The sequence below is a fragment of the Mesoplodon mirus genome (genome assembly GCF_964341445.2).
Source record: "Mesoplodon mirus genome assembly, chromosome: 2".
Taxonomy (NCBI): domain Eukaryota; kingdom Metazoa; phylum Chordata; class Mammalia; order Artiodactyla; family Ziphiidae; genus Mesoplodon; species Mesoplodon mirus.
Window position 1 is genome coordinate 164,574,141 of NC_138977.1, and position 23,587 is coordinate 164,597,727.

The following is a 23,587-nucleotide window of genomic DNA, read 5'->3' on the forward strand; positions in this document are numbered from 1 at the left end:
TTTGTTCTGGATAGGGCAGGGGGAGTGATGGGCTTTTTAAAACCCAGTATCTTTCCTTGGCCACAACCAACTGAAATTCATGACAATATGTGACTTTACCTCTTCCGTTGTTAAAATTCTTTTACTACTTTTTATTTAGTTTATCAGTTATTGGGAGGAAAAGAGACTATAAACTGGTTTTAGTGAGCCGAAGTCAGCTGCATATATTTATAAGGTGACTTAAATACTTTTGGAACAAGTTGGAAAAACAATAGATTAGGGAAAGAGAGAGAACGAGAAGATGGAGGTGGACTGGAATAGACACTGAGAAGTACTGAGTCTTGAAAATGGGAGAACACCCAAGAAGAGGTTATCTACCAGGAAATGGAAAAATCTGGGCCTAGAACAAAAGACAGGGTAAGAGCAGAAATGAAAATTTGTGAGCCGCTTCCCTGAGTCACAAGGTGAAAATAAGATCATAGGAAAAAAGAGGCAATGAGGGAGGGCCCATCCTTGGACTACCTATATTTTAGGGGCTGGAGTTATGGTAAAGAGAAAGCCAAATATTAAAATTTTTAAACAGTATGTATCACTGTATTTCACTGTTCTCATGTAAGTATATCTGTAATAAAGCATATTACACTTGGGAAGAAAGGACCTAGAAACCTAAGGAAGTCAGTAATATGAACAAAAACCTAAGCAATGGTTATATCTAAACTGTGATATTAATACAATCTTACAGTTTAAGATTATAAAGTGCCACATTTGTTTTTTTCCTTTGAGAGAGCCTAAAAAATATACACCTTTTATTATTAGAGATACATAAAGTAAAAGGGATATTAGAACTATATATATAATATATACACACACACACATATATAATACAAAATAAGTATACACAGTGATGTAATTAGGTTACGCCTAAAAGTTAAAATTAATATGTGGAAAAAGTACCTTTGTATCTTGTGGCTCAGTTTCAGAACATTGCCTCTGTCCTGTTTCTATTTTGGAATCCAGGACATCTGGATTATCATCTGTAAATCAGTTTGCACGGAATCACAAAGGAATAAAAGCCAAATGAAAAATGAAATGCATAGTTCTATTTTAAAAAATGACAGTTTGAGACTTCTTTCTTAGGCATTTATGATGTCATGAGCACTGAACACTGGCCTTGGCCCTAGCAAAACCAAAAAATAAAAATAAAAAAATCTACAAATGCTCAAATGGCACCAACAAAGCAGGAGGTTCTGTGGAGAAGGCTTAGGACATAGCACATTCAGAGATTCTTTTATTCTTGGCTGAGCTGTGTGGCTGTGGTTCCCCAACCAGGGACTGAACCCAGGCCATGGCAGTGAAAGTGCCAAGTCCTAACCACTGGACCTCCAGGGAATCTCCGTCCACAGACACTTTTAACTTCCTGAACAGGAATTAGCTATTAAGACCATGCTCTTGGGAATCAGATTTACTTGATGGCACCTGGCTGGGGCACAGGCCCAGGTTACAGAGGAAGCCTGGGTTTTTGTGATTTCCAGGGGTTGGGTCTTCTGCAGGGAATAATCTAGTTTCTAGATCAAGTCCAGAAAAGACCCTGGAGGGGTCAAGCTGGTCTGGAAACACACTAGAGTTAAGAGTTGTAAACAATTACTACCCTCAAGAATTTTCTATGTTACCGGCCCATTATTTTGGATATGAAAATAATGATTTTCAAAGAGGTCTAAAACAGGAACATATATATTCTAGATACCCAGTTCATCTTCTGAAGAGAGGTACTGCTTCTTTCTTTTTCTTTTAGGCATGTGCCTTTCTTCCTCTTCAACCTAGAATTAAGAGTGACTATATTAAAGATAGGAGAATTTGGATCCAAATCTACTTAAAGAGGGGCACATTGTATTAGTTTCTAGCCCTTGGAATAAATTTTTAAAAAATCTAGAATAATGCTTCTGGCATCTAGATTTGGATTAGACTCATTTTGTAAGCTTGAGGGTTTTTTTTTTTTTAAGATTTTAATATAAATCCATACAAAATATCCATATCTATTTCTGGTTACATATTGTATTTCAACATTTCTAAAATACGTTAAAAAAATTCTCATTTTACCATCTCTGAAGTCAAACTATGTCTTACAATTGATGGCATGTCATAAATTAACTGACAACATTTTTCTCCCCTCTTGGTGGCCTATTAAAGGGCTGATGAATGGCAGTATATGAAAAAACATCCTTGACTGTATCATAGGGACATGTCCAAATAATCCTGGGACCTGTCAAATTACCTAAACCTTACAAGAACATAAAGAAGTAACAGTGATATGGAGAACTCTTAATACATACATTTAATTTCTTATATACACAAAGAGGTAAAAGCCTTTGTGCACAGGAGAAAGCACTATGCAAAAAACATGAAATACTTGAGTTTCTTATGAAAACCCACCTCTTTAGGATTTGTTTCAACACTATGACTTCTTATGGCTTCTGTGTTGTCTTTTCCACTATTGGATATCTCTGAGTAATAAATACAAAAGAAAAAAGAAAAAACAAAACCCCACCTTAAGTATTCACTCCAATACTTATTTTAGGGGTGTGTGTGGAAGGGGGAAGGAAAAGAAGAAAGAATACTTTATAAATGACTGTGGTGGGATCCTCACAAAAACTATGTCACGTAAGTTCCATGATTTCCATTTCTAGACTTGAGTAAATGGAGTTGAAGGAGGGAAGAGAATCACTGGAATTTACATGGCAAATTTCAAAGCCATTTCTCCCCCCAGCTCCTGTAGCAGCACAGTATAAACAAGTGTCCAAGGAAAACAATAGATCATGCATGGTAGCTCTCTTTGTAATTGGGACAAGTTGCAAAAAACCTCAAGGTCCACTAACAAAAGAAGCAAAATAGTAACTGTGGTATATTCACACCATGGAATACTAAAGAGCAACTGAAGTAAAGTAACTAGAGTTATACATGTCAACATGACAAAAAAGAGATTGGGATTGGGGAGGGGGGTGTATAATATGGATTCAACTATATCTGTAACATTTTTTTTTAAGTTATGAAGCAAATATACTGCATTTTAAGATATGACAAAACTAGGTGACGGGTACATGGGTGTTTATAATTATTGCCACTTTACTTTGGTTTGAAATATGGTATAACATGTTATAAAAATAACTGTATAGGGGATTAAGGCCTCTTTCCCCATTCTTGGAATAGGGAATCAACAAAATCAGTAGGAATCAACAAAATTCTACATTTTGTTTTGAGAAAAGAATTATTCCTCTGGGGTCGGCAGTCTCTGCAGGTTGCGTGCAATGAGGTCTGACTCCTGGGTGATGAGCCTCATAAATGTGATGTCCCTGATCTGCTACCAAATTGAGACTGCTTGTCAGAAATCAACAGTTAAGTACTTAGCACAGAGCCTCTCCTATGATACAAACCACTGGGGTCTATACGTTTTGTATCCACATTGGATAAATCTACTGTGAGGTTTCTGGCAAAGTTCTAGTAGCTATTTAAGGCAAGGCACCACTTACAAGCTATGTGGCCTTGAATGAGACACTGGACCACTCCATGCCTCAGTTTCCTCAACTACAGATGTGATGCTGTTAACACTCATTGCAATGGATCATATAAATTAGATGAGTGAAAATTTGCAAACTAATTATAATTAGCACAGGGCATGTCACACAGAAGGCACTCAACAAATGATAATTATAATATTTAAATTACTACTATGAAATTCACTAACTTACCTTCTTTGCTTTGAGATTTGCTATGAATTTCATTTGTTTTTGAGCCTGAATTTTCGACCTAAACATGCAATAGAAAAAGTTATGGATAATGGATAATCTTGGATATGGATAATCTCACACAAATCTTGAACATTTAGAAAATAATCTGGCCGTTTGTGGGAACGCTTAAAGGAACTGGAGTACGTGTTTTTGTTTTTTTTTTTAATTTCACCCACAAGCATAGGGCATTTTCCTTTTGAAGAAGTTTCAGTTTAACAAATTAGCATCCCACTGTGTTTATTCTCCTTGTCTTTAAAATGGTTATGGCAAAAGAGTAAGAAATAAGAGAGAAAAAATTTCCGAATTCTATGAATTCTCTTCCCATCGAACAATCCCTGAAGATTTTCTTTACTAAAAAATGTTGAGGGATTCTGTCATTCTGTCATAAGGTTTCCCTCTGGCAAATCTTGTCAACTATACTTTTTTTTTTTTTTACACAGAGAGGAAGTCTTAGAATATCCTACAACATTCTAAATCCTAGCTACAGAATTTCACATTTGGAAAGGACAGTTGTGCTTAGATGGGAAAAAGCCAGCTGAGGGATTCGGGGAAACAAGGTAGGATGCTGGGGAGCTCTGGAGGTTTCAGCCACATTTAAAATCCTTTTAACTCCTGGAGGGTAAACCTGAAGAGAACCAAGTGGGGCTTTTCTCTTCCTTTTACTCAGTAGACTGTGTGTGAGCTTCTAGATACAGACTGGGATGTCTCAACAGGGTGAGGTAAGCCCTCTGATGCCACAGTTGTCTGGTAGGAAGCAAAGCTCTTCTAAGTCCTCTAGGGGCACTGGAAAGAATGTAGCTGTCTGTGATTTGCAAGCATTTTACAAAATGTTCACTTCTCTATGCACTCAGAAAGAAAAAAACAAACAAACCCAATTCTTTCAAGCACAAAAGGGATTATGAGAGCCACAGCTGGGAAAAATATGTATATATAGCAATTATAGTTTAGTATCTTCACAAAAGGTTTCTAAAGACATAAAGTGAACTTTAGTTCTTAAAATAAAGTCGGTTTTGTCTACAGCACCAGGATAATTTAAGACATCACAGTCCAATCTGCAATCCCATTATAGTAATAAAAAAATAGAAAGCTCCTAGCTCTTTGAAGGATTTCACTAGGATTACCAGGGGAGTTCCCTAGTCTGAGGGATCTGGGCCGCCTTCTATTTTCTTAGTGCTGTTTCATGACATTGGCCTAAACAGCCACTAGAACATAGTGCAGCTGAATTGAGTGACTCCTTTTTTCTGAGAAAAACAACTAAATTTCCTGACATCAGTGGATATAGTTGAACATGGAACTGAAGGTGTCAGTAGGTTGAACTTGAATGGAGAGCATGTCCTGTCTCCTAAAGAAATGCACAGCCAGCCCCTCCCCTAAATGTAATCACTCTCAAAACTCCAAATCAAAGCACCCCCAACTGATAACAACAAAACTCTAACCATTACAGTGACTTACATTTAGTGATTCAATCATCAACAAAGGCTCCCTCTGTAGTTCAGCTGTTCAAAAATAAAAAAAATGAGAAATAAGGAAACTGAATGTTGTTTCTGAACCACAGAGAAATACATTTAGAGCTTTTTAGTTAAGTCGGAATATGTTGCTAAGTGGCCTACCTGCTTTTGTGAAATATAAAATTCTGACCAATTATATTCTACAATCCGTATTCTGTCGTACTATCAGAAAAACAATGTTGCCTGCATTTTTACAGTAATGGCAGTAATCCATTAAATCACTATAGTGATGTAGCCATGTCGGTGATCTGAAGCTTAGAAGGACGGTGGAAGGAAGGCCTTTGCTGTAACTGTTAAGTGACAGTGTAACACTGGTTCATTTAAAAATAATGCCATCAAATGAAAAGTTAGATCCTATCCCTTCAAACAGCAATGGTCTATTTATATTCTTTGGAACTTGAAGTACAAGGTCTACTGTTTCTACTCAACAATGACAGAACACACATTTTTCTTTTAAAAACAACTTCCTTTTACGTAAGTAGATCTCTTATTGAACCATACCTAAACACAGTACAGTAACCTGAAATATAACTGTGGGAACAAAGGACTTCAGAATCCAAAAATGTTACCTTCTTGACAATTAACAAATGGGATATTAATTATTTGTATTATAACACATACATACAAATTTTAATTAATGCATCTGTCCAAGTTTTGGATAGATTAGTCATCGTTAGGGTTTTAACATGTGAGCATGAATGGCTTACCAGGTCTTGGGGTGGTCTTTCAGTACTGCCTGGTACTTTTGCTTATAAGGCTTCTGAGGTCACATACTTTGAAGGCTGCCCTTTCATATGGTTGTGCCTTCGAAGGTCCCCACCCTGACTGCCCCAGATATTTCCGGGTGAGGATTTATACACACTGCCTTTCTCTTTGCCTTGTCCACCGAATATACACCTACTCATCCTTCAATAGTTGCCTCCAAGTTAGGGTATCAAGTGCTTGAAATGAAACTGCAAAATTTACATGTTGTTTGACCTCTCAACTCACGCTTATGAAAACACTTGGGGAAATGCATGGTTACATGCATATGGAAGCTCACTGCAGCTAGTAAAAACTACAAAAACTGGAGACCACTAAAATATCTAATAACAAATGGGAAAATGCGTTACAGACCACTATTAAAACAAATGAAGTTGATCTGTATACAATGACAATGAAGGCTGCCCACAATATATGGCTGAGTTAAAAAAAAATTATAGAACAATATAATTCAGGTGCCTAAACTGAATCAGAATAAGTCTCAGGATTTCAGCCATGAATGACAGCACAAAGATATCTTCCTAAAGACCAAGAATGAGAAAGTGATTACTCCTGCTGGGGGCTAAAGGAGAAGATAAGAAATTGGGCCTTTGCAAGCTGTGTCTTTGCTCCTGGATCATGCTTTACCTGAACTTTTCAGTTTTTTGAATGCTATGGACTGGATGTTTCTGTCCCCCTTACATGGAGTATATTGCCACCTACCCCATATACTGAAATCCTAACCCCCAATGTGACGGTATTGGAGTTAGGGCATTTGGGAGGTAATCAGATTTAGATGAAGTCATTTGTAAAGTGTAAAGTGGTCCTGAGACCAAAGTGTTTGAGAGCCGCTGTCCTAATCCTGTCTGACACTGAGGCTCTCCCCTAAAAAATACTTAGTGGACACCGAATACTACTGCACAGAGAGACTGAGAAGAGGCTATGCAAGTGGGGAGTAGCTTCAGTAACTGGGCAACTTCCAGAGCCCAGGAGCCAGGAGTGTGAGGTTAAAAGAAGTGCGAACAGGGGCCGGAGACTAGCCTTTTGGAAGTGAACTGTGATAGCACCTGAAAGGAGAGGGAGGGACACATTGACACATTTGTGAGCTTGAGCAAGGGTATGCTCCAAAGCAACTTGTTTGGCCACAATTATTTGGAGACATTGGATTTAAACAATTACCTTACATAATATTGATTTACATAATATTGATACTTCATGAGAAAAAGTATAAGTTAAAAATGAAATAGTAAGAAGTTCCCTCTAACCTATGTTAAAAAGTGAGAGGTAAACCCATATAGTCTGTCGATGTTTTATTACAAGTTAACTACTAATTTTATGTGGCAATAAAAGATAAAACTACATGCAAGGAAAAAGTAATGTGAACAACTGCTAAAAGGAATTTACCGATTCCACTCAGCTTTCTCCCACTTGGACTTTCTGGTGGTGCTGGAATTTCATGATTTTTCTCTTCCTCTGATGGCACAAATACCTAAAAAGTCCAAAGCACCATAACAAATAAGTTAAATGAGGTTTTTGAAATAAGAAGGTAAGTTTAATTCACCTCAAGTGAATTAAACAAAACACCCAGCATCCTGTGACAATATAAAAGTCTACTTTCAAGTTTGTGAAATTTAAAAATGAATACTGTCAACCTTCAGAAACAATAAAATAAAATAAAATATGATAAAACTAATTTCATCCATCAATGGCTCTCCTATTGCTTTAAAGTAAAAGAGTACAACACACAAGGCCTTTCCTGAACTGCCCCACTTCCTCAAGAGGCTCAAGTCTCACCACAGCTCACCCTGAACCACTGCAGTGCCCGCTGTGATAAAAAAACAAAAACAAAAAACACCCCCCAAACTAGATTTTATTCTAAGTATGATGGGAAGCCACTGGAAATTTCAAGCAGAGCAATGACACGACCTAATTTATGTTTTTCACGATAGCTCTCAGGGCTGTGTGAAGACTAGAGGAGGGACCAGAGAGGAAGAAAGTCCAATGGGGACACTACTGAAGTAGTGGCTTAGATTACGTGGCAGCTGTAGAAATAGAAATAGATGGATTCAAGTTATATTTTGGAAATGGACTGAATGTGGGGTGACTGAGGGTGACTGGGGCTTCTGGTTTGAGTGGCTGGAATTGCTGATGGCACTATTAACTAAGGTATTGAGGTTCTTAGCTTTTCCCCTATAGGATGTGACAATAACAAAACTTAAATGTCTTAAGTACAATGAGAAGCTATACTCTGCTTGTATAGCTATATAGAATACAGGAACTATATTCTGCTCAAGTGTACATATGTTTATATATGGTGAAAAGGTACTTACACCACTGACAGTTCAGCATAACTGAATTACCAGCCATACCTCAGTTTTCAAGTTGGCTTTCAGTCCCAATCCTCCCAAATCATTCAATGGAGACTCTTCAGTGCCTAATGAAATTCAAAGCACTAAATCAATTTAAGAATTTGCTTGCAAAATACATCCTGAATCAAAAGGTAACAGAATGCTGTTATCTAGTATGCCATGCCCTCTTCCTCTGCTGTCAATAGAAAACAGTAAAAAGGAATATATACGAACATTCTCAGATGAAAGGCAAGGGGTCATTTACTCATTTTTGGTGGAGGGGGTGTGTGAAAATGTTTTTTTGCTGTTAAGATGGCTGCCCACAAAGAATGATACAATATTATTTGTGAGGACGTCTTATTTCTGAGAATTTTTCTATAGTGATCTACATCAAGTTTGTCCCTAAAAGAAAATATTCTAGGCCACTGTGGTATATTCCCAATAAAGAAGGTGATTTGTGAATAGACTCACTGTACTTGCTTCATGCTGACGCAGCAAAGTTGAACATAAAGTTAAAAACTGTGAAGTGGATAAAAAGAGAACAGAATTTTCTCTGCTAGAGACTCAAACCTATCCCTGTCTTGGTCGTTTCTTTCCTTCTCTCTTCTGTCCTGTGACTTCCAGTTTCTCTTACCTGCCCACATGTAAGCCTCCAAAGGAAACCCTTCCTTTCTCCAAGAGGCTGAAAGCTTGCCTTTGCTAAAAGCCCTCCTATTTCTGTTCCTTCAGGGGGAAGAAGGGGGGGGAGGCAGGAGGAATAATAGACTGTAGCAATGGTTGAGGCATAAAAAAACTTCCAGAGTATTCAATTTACCCTAAGCTAAAATCAATGGAAAATTTTAAAGTCACTTATTTCAACCCTTGGGACATTTCTTAATGTCTCCTATCTAAGTCTCTATAATGAACAGGACTAAACCTACTGGCCTCAGCCTCTGGAGGCTGCATTTAGATGGTATCTAAGGTCTATTCCAGTTGAGAAGTCTAGGATGCTACAATTTATACAATCAGAGTAGAAAGGAAGACGACATCCCTGATCCCTTCAAGTCCAGCCCATGTGCCCCCTCTGAGTTCTCACAGCATTCTGTGGTTAACCCTATTCTAAGCACCTGTCACACTGCAGTGTCACAGCCTATGTACAATACATGGCTAGATTCACAGCTGTTTTCCCATCTTGACTATTTATCTTTGAATCCACAGTGGTACCTGGTGTAATGTGTCTGAAGTGGGAGTGTATGAATGACCAAGCTTAAAGCTTACACCTTTGAAAGTTACCAACTGTTTCTAACAAGACCAGCACTCTCTGAAATCTACCAGGAAGGAATGCATTTCTTTTCCTTTTCAAACAATTCTAAACCAGAAACTAACTCATTTATATGAACAATAAACTCCATTAAATAAACTAATGTGCTCCCTCGATTAGAAGTAGCCAGCCAGACTGAACTGACACATAGTTCAAGTCTGTAAGTCAGATAAGGGTTGGAATGATGCTTGTTTTTGTACTATTATCTCCTTTTTATACAACAGAAAACTGAGGCTCTGAAGTAATTTTTTTTCTAAGAGGCACCTGAGTACTATGCAAGTTATTTAAACTCTCTGAATCTTTTTCCTCATTTGTAAAATGAGGGTGATTAAAAAATATACTCATTTCATATGCTGTTGTAAGGGATCTTCATTTTGATTGATAAGAAATCTGAAGGTCCAAGAGGTTTAGTAACTTGCAACAATCCTGCAGACAACACTTGGCCAGCTGATGACCTGGCTCTCAGCCTCTGGCCTCTGGTCTCATCGCACGTGAGAAGCAGGTCTAAGGCTTTAAGCTTTTAAACACAATTTTAGAGAAGCCTGACCAAGTTGGATGACAGCTATTTTGTGACGTTCTAGAACCCAAACTATCTTTTGGAATATTGTCTTAAATGTCCTCTACACACAATTATCTTTGTAAAATGCAACAATGTGCACTTAGGAGATTCTCACCTATGTTACGCAAATTCTCTTCAGAAGAAACAGTGACTTCAAGGCCTCCTTCTTCCTGGAAGGACACGGTCATGCTGCTACCATCTCCTGTCTTCTCAGCAGGCACTGGAGTGCTCCACTTGCCACTGCGATCACTCCTGATAGTCAAGTCCTGCTTGCACTTAGGAGCCGAAAGAGCTACAGCGTAGGCAGCGGGAAGGACTGTCATGTGAGAAGGAGCAACTTCTGATTCTTGGCCATTAATACATTCAGTGGTGGTTTTCAAGTCGCCCTCAGGCCCCTGCTGATCATCAGCTTTTTTAGCACCACTATTTACAGCTGTCAAACAGAGCACCCTGATGGAGGAGTCCTCGGCTGCCTGCTCTGCTCCTCGAGGGCCGAGAGGCAAGTCCACACTCACCCCTGCCGGACACCTGCCTGGAGTGCTGTCCCCCGACGTCCCTGCCTCAGGGCTTTCATCTTCTCTCTGAACTTTGCCCGCACAGTCCTTGCCAGACTTCTCTGTCTCCGGTGCACACCCAGTACCTGCAGAGAGCACGCTGACCGACACCCTGTCGTGCCCTTCCCTGGTGCCCACTGCCACCATGGGGCCCACTTCTTTTTCTCCTGTGGATGGCCCAGGATACTGACAGTTGTCCTCAGCAATTAGGCTGGGCAGAGGGGACTCAGCCTTGCTCATCTTCGAGGCTGACAGGTCATCTTTTCCTTCAGGGCTGCCTGCAGTCAGCTGATTCTCTTTGTGCCTGTCTAGGCCAGTGGCGGCCAGCACACATTCGGCTGTGCTGGTGGAGATGATGGCGGCATCACTCAAGTCCTCTGTTCCCGCAATGGCGGGCTGATCTTCATCCTGTGGGACGGCACCCACCATGACTGCCTCACGTCCTTCCGAGGTGCTGGTGGAAATCATGGCGGTGTCACTCGTCTCCTCTGCTGGTGTGACCAAGGGATGGACTTCCTCCTGAGGGACAGCACTGGACACTGGGCCCTCACAGTCTTCTACTGAGCTTGTTGAGATGATGGCACTCCCATCTTTCTCTTCCATGCCTGGGATGGATCGCTCATGTTCCCTTCCCACAGCCACACCACAAATGGAGGCCTCACACTCTTCTGCGATGCTGGTGGAAATGAGGGCACACTCATCTTTCTCCTCCTTGCTGGTTGAAGCGAGGGGGCTCTCGACTTCCACAGGTGCACTGGGCATAGGCACATCGAAGTCATCAGCACTCACCAAGACTGGCCCTTTAGCTCTTTCTTCAACTGCTACAACTGGCTGCTGACTCTCGGCACCTTGGATGGTTGTTGCACTGGAAATGGGCACCTCGAACTCCTCCCCTATGCTTGTGGAAATCATGGCACACTCATCTTTCTCCTCGTTTCTAGCAGCCGGGAGTTGGCTCTCACCGCCTGACACTGCGCTGGGCATGGGGACCTCGAATTCTTCCACGTTCACTCTGGGGCCTTCCACGCTTTCTTCAGTTCTCTGGGCACTTGAACGACCTTCTTCCATGTCTACCATCGTGTTTAGCTGCAAGGTGAAATCATTTGTTGTACTGGTAGAAATCATCAAGCCTTTGCCTTGACTTTTACCACTGGCTAAACAAGCTGGGTTGGTAATACTGACACTGGCTTTAGCAGCCACAAGGCCATCACAGTCTTCATTTTCCACAGAGGTGATGATACCTTCATCTGCTTTTTCACCTGGTGACGTGTGATGAGCCTTGTATTCTGGGACTGCACCAGATACCAGAGCCTCATAACTGCCCCCCACCAGGCCAGTGGAAATAGTGGTATCATCGACTTTTTCTTTTCTGGTGAGCTGACTGTCACTGTGATTTGAAGCTGCACTAGTCATGGGACCCTCGCAACCTTCACGAACTGGAGCCACTTCGCCCTTTCCTGCAGCTGCGCTGGTCACGCTGCTTTCCACAATCCCTTTGGCACTGGAGCAGATCTCTGCATCTTTAATGTCCTTCTCGGCACTGCTCATGCTATCAACATTACTCTCATTTGCATTCGGGACGGCAGCCCCGGCCTCGGCTTCCACATGCCCCACTGCAGTGCCAATCCGACCATCCCCTTCTTCTGCACTTTCACAAACGGACACCCCTTCACCTTCTTCTTCGACCCCTGTGCATGTTGATGCGTGCCCGATCTCATTGCCCCTTCCAGTACTGGTCACGACACCCTCCCCTTCGTCATCTTCCTCCTTCGCGCCTGTGCTGGTCACGATGTCTTCGTCATCGCACGGACCAGCAGCGACTAATGGTATGTTGGTGACGTCTTTGGCAACTGTGCTGTCCATTGCACTCTCTCCGTTTTCTTCTGATTCAGAACTTAGAGCAAAGCCTTCGCTGCTCTCTTCTGAACCTGTGCAACTTGCCGGCCCCTCCCCATCTTCCTCCGTTATCCCTGTGCTGGTGACCGCGCTTTCACCTTCTGGGCCATCATTCACAGACCCGTCTCCCTCCTGGGTGGGACTGGCTCCCGCTGGCGTGTCATTATCTACTGGGACCTCAGGGGCCCCTGTAACCCTCTGCTCCTCCTGTGGCCCTGCACCAGCTACTGAGCACATGACGAAGCTATCACTTCTCCGTTCTGCTCCTGTACACGTCACAGTCCCCTCAGTTTCCTTCTTGGGGCCCATTCTCATCGTATTTCTCCGGAATCCATCCACCTCTTCACTGCTTAGGGACCCCTCTCTGATTTCTGTGCCAGCACTTGTTACTGCTCCATCACTTTCAACCTCGCTAATAAAAGTAACAGCTCCCCCCATGAGTCCTGAGTCCCCACTTGAAGAACCATCACACTTCCCCTCGGAGCCTGCACTGGTCACGGCGTCATCCTTCTCTTCAGGTGCTGCGCTATTGATGTCGTCTTCGGTGGTCCCCGCGGGAGCCGTCACTGGGTCAGCCACTCTTTCTTCTGGCTCGGCCACAGCGCACTCCCCACTTTCTCCTTCCTTGGTGCTTGTGAGGAAAGTTTCACTTTCAGCAAATCCTTCTGTGACGACGCCCCCACCTTCCTCTGCTGCAGCAAAGATGGTGCCTTCCCTGGCTTCCAGCCCGACGTGAAGAGAGTGCTTTCTGGAGTGCACACCCATCGTGAGGCCTTCATCCGCCTCGATGCTTGTGCAAGGCACGGCCACCCTGCCCTCTGCTGTCTCTGCAGACGTGGTTGTGGCATCCCCCGCCTTCACTGGGTTTAGGGGAACACCTCTGTCCTTCCCTTCAGTACTGGTGGCAATGGAAGTCTTTTCTGCTCTACCAGACCTGGCTGTTGCAGTCTCAGCTTTCCGGCTCCTTTGGTGTAAAACAGAGGATGCAGTGTTGCTTTCAGCACTGGTGTCCACCTCACTGTTTTCATTCCTTCTGTCAGCAACAGTTGGCATGTTTTCTATTTCACCTGGGCCTCTACTATGCTTAAGTCCAACAGTTTCAGCATCTTTCTCTGTACTCACACCTACCACCTGATCAACAGCAATGCCATCCTTTTGGCCATTTTCTACAGAAGCCTTAATTGTCTGCTTTGAACTCAAGTTACTTCCTTTCCCAGCCACGTCCACTGAGCCACCTTCTTCGATAACACTCTCATTTTCCATAGTCATGTCTGTTAACTCACTACCAAGAGGCATGTTTACTTTTCCTTCTTTGCTGTGGAGTATAGTGGCCTGGGAACCTTCTGGAATGTGTCTTTTGTTATCCATGCTTGCTTTTGCTAGTTTGTCTACTGCGGAACCTGCATCACCTTCTTTGCTGTCACTTGTCCTAGGGACTTCTGATTCCCTAACAGTCAAGCTCTGGTTAGGGATTTCAGAGTGGTCCACAAGCAAGGTGCTGGCTGTGCCACCTTCTGAAACAGTTCTTTTGTCAACTGAAGGAGTTACACCTGAATCATGAGATTGTTTCTGAGGCACAGCAGTCACAGAACTTAACGACAGGGAGGAGTCTACATTTGTGGAATGTTCAAGAGCAGTATCTCCTTGAGCAACACGTTCTTCAGTGGGTCTGGTGGTGTTTTTCAAATTCTTTTGTGCCCTGTCGCTTTCTGACAGAGCACGAGGTAACAATCGATGACTCGTTTCAGAGTCTACATTCATTTCATGAGTTCCTTGTTGAGCAGGCTCTTTCTCCCCAGGATTCGGTTTGGACACAGCACTTTGGAGATGCACTTTCTTGGTCAGGGTGCTTTTATGGTCAGCATGCTTTTCAGAATTACCAACAGTTCCTGTTCCACGTCCTGATTTACAGGCTGGCACTGCTGTTTTTGAATCTACTATGGAAGTTCGTACCTCATCCTTTAGAACTGTAGTGGTTTTTTGTTTTGTAATATTTTCTGAGTCAGTGTCTTGCTGAGAACTACTGCTTCTGATATTTTGGGTTTTGGGTACTTCCAATGCATTTTCCATGGCTGGCTCCAGATCAATTTCCATTGGCTCTTGTTCGGGCATCAAGGCAGGATCACCGCTTTTTTTGGGTCTCTGAAGGGAGGAACTACTGGGAGTGCCCAAAGGGTTTGCTGTTGGTTTTTCTTCTCCTTTGGTCATTTCTTGGGATAAGCTTCCTCTTCGATTTTCACACAACCTTCTGCTTAATTTCTTTTCCACGACTGAACTGTTTCCTCTGGGCTTTTCATGACTGCTGTCAACTTCCTTACCATCCTTGTCCTCTGATTTATTTTCTTCCTTCTTTTTCACGTCCTTACTACTATGCTTTAAGCTCCTGCTTTTGTGCCCATCTGATAACTTCCTCTCAAGTCTGGCAGAGCTTGACTCTTTATCACCCTTGTGCTTCTCCTTTGCTAGTGGTAACTTCACTCTGTGACTGGACTCTCTCTGTGCACCGTGTGTTGAAGAGGCAGTGCTCTCTGATGCAGGTTCTGTACCACTTTCCTCAGAAGGTCTGTCTTCAACTCTAGACTTCCGCAGCCTATCTGGGTCACTTTCTTCTGTGTTCTTCTCCTTATCTGGTTTTGAAGTGGTCACCTGTTTTGTGACATTTTCTTGTGATTCTGTTTCAACTGCTTTTAACTGTTTGCCTTGGCTTTTCGATTTAGACTTTAACACAAGTTTCTCTTCTAACAAGCTCTTGGTTCTTCGCTTCTCCTTGTGAACAACCTCTTCTGCTTTTAAATTACTATCTACATTAGTCGAGTCCGTATCACATTTATCCTCTGAGTAACTTTCACTTCTTCTCTGTAATGTGCTTCCATGTTGCTTGGAACTCAGAGAATCTTTCTGAATTTTAGAATCACTTGATCTTCTTGATTTGTGCTCTGCCTTAGTTTTGTCAGCTGACCCGTGTCTCTCTTTTCTGTTGTTTTCCTTACGAACATTCTCATCGGTTTTTATAATATATTCAGAAACTGGTTTACCATCTTTGCCCAAAATTGATAATTTCCTTTCATTCCTATGTTTACTTTTTCTTTCAGTTTTATCATCTGAAGAAAGCCTTGTTTGTTGACTTGGCTTCTGAATATTTTCATCAACTTTCAAGCCTTTCTCAGAAGAGTGAAGCTCAGTCTCATCACCTGTTTTATGTGTACTGTCACCTTTATACTTATGTTTTGTAGACAGTTTGTCTTCTGACAAAGTTTTCTCTTTTTCAGGCTTGTCCTTGGAGGATTTTGTCTCTTTCTTAGGCAGGCTTCTCAAGTGTGGTGTTTCAGAATCATCCTTCTTTAGATGCTTTTCATTTTTAAGTGTGCATTTCTGTTTCTGGGGTTCTTCTGTGCCACTTTCTGACCGTTCCACTGGCCTCTTCCCATCTCTCATGTCAGTCTCTTCCTGCACTCCTTCCACCACAACAGGGGTCGAGGTCCGTCTTTTATGTTCCCTTTCTATTTTGGATTCATTTTTGTTTTCATCAGCTGAATGCAAAGACTCTGAAAGTCTCCGAGTAGGTTTACTTGGTTCACTCTTTGCATGAACGTGCTTCAAATCCTTTGAAGAAGATACTTTTTCCTTTTCACAATGCTGTAAGAAAATAAGTTAAAATATAAGAAATACTAACATTAATTTTTATATTCACATCTAACATTTGGGTGCATATAGTACATTGAGTGCTGTCACATGTTACACCTTACTTATTTAATCTTTGCCAGCAGCCAGTAGATATTGTTAACTTCATTCTATGCATCGGGAACCTGAAACTCAGCATGATTCAATAACTTGACATCCAGCAACGAGTTCAGATGATTTCATTCTGAGTCTAGTACCCTTCCCACTACATCGCAGCATCTTTTTAGAGAGCAGTTCTTTTTCCTGAGATGCGTCCATGCATTTAGGAGGCCTTCTTAAACTCTAAGTTGCTAAAGCCCACTAATGCCCAGTGGTCATTAATAAATATAAGCTGAAAGAATGACAAAGCAATGTTATTTTTAGTCCAAAAGCTGAAAACCTAATGAAGGCAATTTAAAAATTTTGCAATGAAATAAAGGTTTCTTATATTTTAATTTAGAAACCCAAATTATTTATGGGAACTCCATGAATTTAGGTTACCTGTAAGACAAGCTATGTAGGAAGCTTCAAATGCACACAATAATTCACGGTAATAATAATGTTATATATGATATATATATACATTGATGTATCCAAGGGAAGATACTGATAGACCAAAACATCCAAACTTTCCTCCCTACCCCACAGTACGGCACTGAGGGGATTAATGTTAATGACTAAGCACCCTCTAATAAAGACTCATGGGCTAGCTATAATTATTCTTATTCAAATAATGGGCTGAAGTATTCAGAAAGCCCTCTGTGTCTCTGGGTCAATTTATCACTGCATCTTTTTACATTTTAACAACTACTAATATTGGGACCAACATCTTAAAAAAATACTTTAAAATTAAACTCCTCAAAGAAAGAACAGGGATTTCATCAACCTAATTTTACGGTAAGTTCTAACCAATGTGAATAAAATTTTATGAGATCATTTTTCACAGAAATTTCTCATAAAATAAAGTTAAATATTTAAAGATATGCCATTAGAATATCAGGATATACTTATAAATATGCCTCTAATTTCTGGATAAAGACATCAAGAACATTTACTGGCTATGAATAAATAATTACTAAACCATTAGTGTTTCCCTTACAAGTGTTAAGATAGTTCAGCTACAGAGTTATAAATATGGCAGTATACATAAACATTTAAATCCAGTGAAAACAAGTTTATCTCACGAAAATAAGGCAAAAAGGAGAAGAAATGTGTTTACTGAACATTTTGGGGGTAGTTTTATGTACATATTTTTACTATTTAAAATGATCACATCTTAGAAACAATCTAAGTGTTCAACTAAGAGGAAATGCTTAAATTATGGTATTCAATAGAATATTATACAATCAAATATTATAATTAGGAAGTTACAGCATACAATGGGTAAAGAGGCAACATTAAAAACACTTTGCAAGATTACATCTATCTACAAAATTATGAACATATGTTGATGAGAATGTAAGAGAATAAAACAGATAATCTATTTGTGGAGGGATTTTTTGCCTTTTTCCCTTTTGTTTTTCATTATTATTCCTGGCAATTTTATTATTGCCAATATAGGAAATAAGAGGTGGGGAAGTTAGGGGAAGGGAAGGGAGTAGAAAAGTAGCTATTATCCAGATAAAAGATCATAAGAATCAACTTGCCAAAATGAGGACTTTAGGCCATAATAGGATGGGGGTGTCAGAATGCTGAATGTGATGGATTTTTTCAACTTGGAAAAAATCAGATTGTATTCTAAGTTTTACTACAAAGGACTGAATGGTGTATATCTAACAAAAGAACAGTTAAAATGGGGTTTTATTAATTAAGACACACCTCACTTGTTTTGAGGGTTTCTTTGGAATCTTCTTCAGATTGCTGTTTCTTTTTAGAATTCTCGTCAACGTTCCTAGGTGGGGAAAAAAGTGAAATATGAAAGACAGAAGAGATATGGGAACATATGTATATGTATAACTGATTCACTTTGTTATAAAGCAGAAACTAACACACCATTGTAAAGCAATTATACTCCAATGAAGATGTTAAAAAAAGAAAGTGAAAATGAACTTTGAATCAAATATCAGAATTTATCAGGAAGATTAAAAAAAAACCCTTAGCTTTTCTTTACTATAACATTTAATCTGTACATAGAGACTTGTGCATTTCAATTTAAATCCTATTCTTGGTCAACAGTGAAGAACTCAATCACAAATGTGACATGGAACACTCTTGGCCCTATAGGAAAGTATTCTTGAAACAAAATTTCCTGAATGTTGCTTGAAGATGAATATGATATGGGCTACAATTTCATTTTGAAAGTCTTATCTTCTGAATAAACAGGGTAGTTTTATTTATTCAGATCGACAGGAATGAGGTCTATAAGAAAAATGAGAGCTAACTCCTCCCACTGAGTTCTGCAAATGACTGATTCAGCTATCTTCAAGTTTAAGATAAATTTATGTAACTGCATCACGATGGAACAGCAAAGTTATAGCCCATGGCTAGACAGCCACTCTCAATCTCTTCAGCTTTGTAATTCTTATAGAATTAACCATGATAATGCAGTGCTAAAAAAAATTTGGCTTGGACCTCTGGTTTATGGGGAGAAGTATGAGATTCTGGTGAACTGCCTGGAAAGACTGGAGAATGGAAACAGTCACTGTCAGTAAGAGGTAACTTGAATGTCCAGAACAGGGATGCTTCCTGAGTACTTCTAGAGAGTCTATAAACTCTCTGAAACTCTAGGGACAACTGTGTGCTTATGAATGTGCATTTTTCTGGGCAAAGAGCCCAAAGCTTCCATCAGATTATCTAAAAAGTCTGCCCGCCTCAAAAGATTAGTATACACTACTTTGAAATATTATAGATATTAATACAATGAATTATGATACTGAAAAGGAAACCCTAAGGTCTTTCATAAACATGGAATAACATACACATTAAAGGTCTCACTCGTTACTGTCATGTTCAAAGCCTCCCTTCTAGTAGCATGCCAAGAGAATGTTACAGTGGGAATGTGGCCAGATAAAATATGTACCTGGAATCCTTTTTTCTCTTTTTGCTTAAGGCTACCTTTTTCTCTAAAACTTTCCGTTCCTTAAGGACTTCTTTACTTCGGGGGGCTTTGGGTTCCAAACTCTTTGTTGATGATTCTTCTAAGTCCACACTACTTTTGCCTGGGAAAGAAGCAATCAATAAACTGTATCTCACAACAGAGTTTTAAAAACAGTGTAATATTTATTTTTCATTAAGATTTTCTAATCACTGTAAAAATGCAGAATGGCTTTAATATCTCTAAGCTGTGTTAGAATAAAAATAATTTTTTAGATGGAGAAGTCATATTTTTTATTTCAAATGTTCATATATGTACATCTGTGTATTTTATATCACACAAGATCAGTGTCCCGAGGAAGTTCAATTTTGTTCAATGAAATATTTCAGATAAATGTTTGACATTTTGTTTAACATAAAGTATAGATGAATTCCATTATTATCACTGCAAGGCTTGAGGACTCACAGGTTAACAATAAATTTTCCAGTGATAATTCATTCCACCATCACTGGAGAATAAATTGCTAACATGTGAGGTGTATTATCTGGTATGTGATAGAATGTTTACTTTAGATACAGAAATATAATTTAAAAAGTGATGAAACACATTAGATTAAAAAGGAAATCTTCCATACCTTAAAATACATAATTTAAAAAAGTGAAGTTTTATTGAGATATGATTATAAAATAAAATGATCAAAATTATATCTCATAAGTTATATTAATAGCTAGAAAATAATGGAGTATATAAGGTAGTTTAAAATATTAAAAGTTAACATCTCCCATACCTTGATTCTTAGCTTTTGAAGACTTTGTCTTTTCTGCTTTCTGTTTTCGTTTTTCCTCAAGTTTCTCTCTATTAATTTGCCTCCTTAAAAGCCTCTCTTCTTTTTCTTTAGCCTAAAACCACAAAATATTCATAATTATCCTGACAGATTTTCAGGCTAAAGCAAAAACACTTTGGGGAAAAAAGTACACTTGCCCTTCAGATGTTCTTACAAATTAATGGGCTCTGCAAAAGTGCATATTTACTACTATATACATATGTGCGTATGTGCGTGTGCATGTGTTTCAATCTGGACGCTACCAGAAGAATAAAAGAGAGAGAAGTTAAATTTTTCCACTACTCTTAAAGAATGCCGTCAATTTAAAGGTATCATTTTGGGAAGTGGTGGCTTAATAAACTGCTATTTCAGTTAAAAGGATAGCTATAAAAATATCTATGAGCATCAAGTGTAGAGGTAGGTCTCCATAATTTTTTGATTTTCTCAAAAAAGAAAGTCGAAATACAGATTCAAGTGACAGGCTAGTCCTACAACAAATGTGACTTTCTGGTCATAATCTCAGGACCCAGGTTTTAGACATGGGACTTTCTGCAGTCATACTTTAAAGCCAGGGAAAATCCAGTCATTGTGTGTTACTCCACCATCTCTTTCCCACCCAGAACTCAAAGCCTCAAAGCACCAAACATCCTAAGCATAAGCGTAACTCCTTATCAACTAACCTCAAGAGATAAGCCACAATTAACATTTTGGGGCACTTCTTTCAAGTCATTTTTCATGTAGTAATATTTCCTCAATCTATGATGCACAATTTTTCATATTTTAATGTTTCTGAAATCGTAAGCCATCTTAAGATTGATGTACATATACAACAAGGTAGCAATTTTTTTCTCTAACAACCTGTTAATAATAGCACATCTTAGAAGTATTTTCAAATGCAGGAAATATGTGGATGGACTGTGCTTCCCTCTTAATATTATGTTAATGGCTGACGTCATCTCTCTTTATGGCTGGATCCATATTTGAGTCAAACATTTCGACACTATGAAACACCTAGGTTGTTACCAGTTTTTCACTACCATTAATCATGATATGAACACCTCCATCATGTTTATGTCTATTCTGCCTAGTTAAATGACAAGGTTCCTGAAAGTAGAACCTATATGTCACTGTTTCAAATGCTCACCAGTATCTTGTAAACAGACCAGTCAAGTTTGCCAACCTGACTTAATAGGTTAAAATAATAAGAGATCAAATCTGACTTACTATAGATTGCCGCCGTTGTTCTACAGTAAGCTCGTCATCAGAATCACTATAATACTTTGAATAAAGATATGGTTTGTGAACATAAGCATGCCGTATACTTTTTGCTTTTCCTTCACTGGGATCATTGGTTTGAGTTTTTGTTTTGTTCTGCTTGTTCTTTTCTTCGTCTGGAAGAAAGTCAATAGAAAGATCAGTGCTTCCGTCAATCAGCAATAAGATCAACATTATGCTTGATCAGCATCAAGAGGCAAAAGTAGTATCAATGTAGTTCGAGTGTATTTGTAGGTCTGACAGGAGAAATATCAGTATCTGAACATCCAGATATTGACATTTTTAAAGGCTATAATCAATTTATTTATTTATTATTTATTTTGGCTGCACCACATGTCATGTGGAACTTCCCCAACCAGTGATTGAATCTATGCCCCCTGCACTGGAAATGCGGAGTCTTAACCACTGGACCACCAGGTAAGTCCCCTTGACTTATTAATTTTTTCCTTTCTTTCAGCTTCTCACATATCAAAAAGGCAAAGAAAAATTAGGCCTTATAGTTATTTATGTTTCTTTGACAAATAGTTAATCCTCATTTGTATGAAAATAGACTTGGTATGAATGCTTTACCAGTATTTAATTGAACAAATTCACCTGAAGCAACACTTTAAAGTAAACTTGAGATGTTAATGACAACCTGTGATCTTTCTCTTATGGAAGAGGGAAGAATCAATAATTGGCCCTACACCAAGTATATACTAAAACTCCTCTATCTGAAGAAGGAGGATAAGTTCCCCATGGCACAGCAAGAAGTAAAGAAGTGGTACTAAGTACTGCTTAGTACTCTCAAAAGAGCCATTTTCTTATTTTTTGGATCCCATATATAGAAAATCTAGTTCTGTCCAGGAAAAACCTTGAAAAGACCCAATAAAGGATCTAGAATTAAAATTTCCATTTGGCTAGAGAAAGTGGAGTTTTAACAGGATGAGAGCATTCTTCCTACATCGGTACTCAAATGATCTCATGATGATAATTATGAAGAGTGGAGATTGCTGCTAATTCAGTTTTTTAATGGATACTAAGAAAAGAATGAAAAATGGGAGATACAGAAAAATACATTTGTGGCATTAAAACCTTCTACTTTTTCCCCCTTATGGTTTTCTCTCTAGGTATTCTATCCAAGAGCCAGCAACAAAGTTACAAGATACTAACTATGGGCAATTGCAAATAATATTCAATATTTTTGACTTTTCAAAAGGTCATAAACAATATTTAATCATGTGGTAAAGAGCAGCATAAGGTATCGATTGTAAGCCCAGACACAGGTTTGAAATGGCGCTGTGCTCACTAGTTATATCACCCTGGACGAGAGAGACACCTTGTCTTGGCAACTCTGTTTCCTCACCTGCACCTATACAATAGTGTAATAACTGAGCACAGTGCCTGGAACACACTAAGCACTTAATAAGGGTTGGCTGAAAAACAAACTATATAATAAAAGAGACGTCTGGTCTTTCTCCTCCATTCTGGGAGGTAATCTCTAAGCATTTGGAATGCCATGACAGATAGGAGTGTTTTTATTTACCTAGGGTTATGGGTCAAGCCAAATTGCCTAACAGTGTGATTTAGGGTGGGAGCATTGGGTCATGGGGTATCAGTTTGGCCTCCAGAGGGGCTGGAGGCTGAGGACAGACACATGGGCAGTCAACTAGGTGTATATGATGAAGCCCCAATAAAAACTTCAGACATCAAGACTCTAGTGAGTTTCCCTGCTTGGCAACAATCTGTATACACTGTCTGATGTCAATGCCAGGAAGGGCACTGTGTCCACAACACCACAAGGAAAGGACAATTGGGAGACAGCAGAAGCAAGAAGAAGTACAATCCTGCAGGCTGTGGAACAGAATCCACAATCACAGAAAATTATATGAAATGAAATGGTAAAGGTATCTATGTCCCAGGTAAAGGAAAAAGATAAAACCCCAGAAAAACAACTAAGTAAAGTGGAGTTAGGCAACCTTCCGGAAAAAGAATTCAGGAGAGTGATAGTGAAGATGATCCAGGATCTTGGAAAAACAATGGAGGCAAGGATCGAGAAGATGCAAGAAATGTTTAATAAAGACCTAGAAGAACTAAAGAAAAAACAAACAGATGAACAATATTATAACTGAAATGAAAAAGACACCAG

The 23,587-nt window shown here is 39.6% G+C and overlaps 1 protein-coding gene across 3 annotated transcripts in view; it reads right to left on the reverse strand.

Moving 5' to 3' along the window:
- BOD1L1 (biorientation of chromosomes in cell division 1 like 1) overlaps positions 1 to 23,587 on the reverse strand; it is a 55,565-nt gene that overhangs the window by 13,675 nt on the left and 18,303 nt on the right. For all 3 annotated transcript variants that reach the window (XM_082611767.1, XM_082611766.1, XM_082611768.1), the window contains exons 6-17: positions 21,409 to 21,575; positions 20,149 to 20,260; positions 19,347 to 19,485; positions 18,146 to 18,218; positions 10,333 to 16,303; positions 8,380 to 8,444; positions 7,415 to 7,499; positions 5,214 to 5,257; positions 3,723 to 3,780; positions 2,410 to 2,480; positions 1,724 to 1,796; positions 934 to 1,013 (exon numbers count right to left, since the gene is read on the reverse strand). In XM_082611767.1, coding sequence (XP_082467893.1) covers positions 934 to 1,013; positions 1,724 to 1,796; positions 2,410 to 2,480; positions 3,723 to 3,780; positions 5,214 to 5,257; positions 7,415 to 7,499; positions 8,380 to 8,444; positions 10,333 to 16,303; positions 18,146 to 18,218; positions 19,347 to 19,485; positions 20,149 to 20,260; positions 21,409 to 21,575 — 6,938 coding nt within the window. The remainder of the gene's footprint in view (positions 1 to 933; positions 1,014 to 1,723; positions 1,797 to 2,409; positions 2,481 to 3,722; positions 3,781 to 5,213; positions 5,258 to 7,414; positions 7,500 to 8,379; positions 8,445 to 10,332; positions 16,304 to 18,145; positions 18,219 to 19,346; positions 19,486 to 20,148; positions 20,261 to 21,408; positions 21,576 to 23,587) is intronic.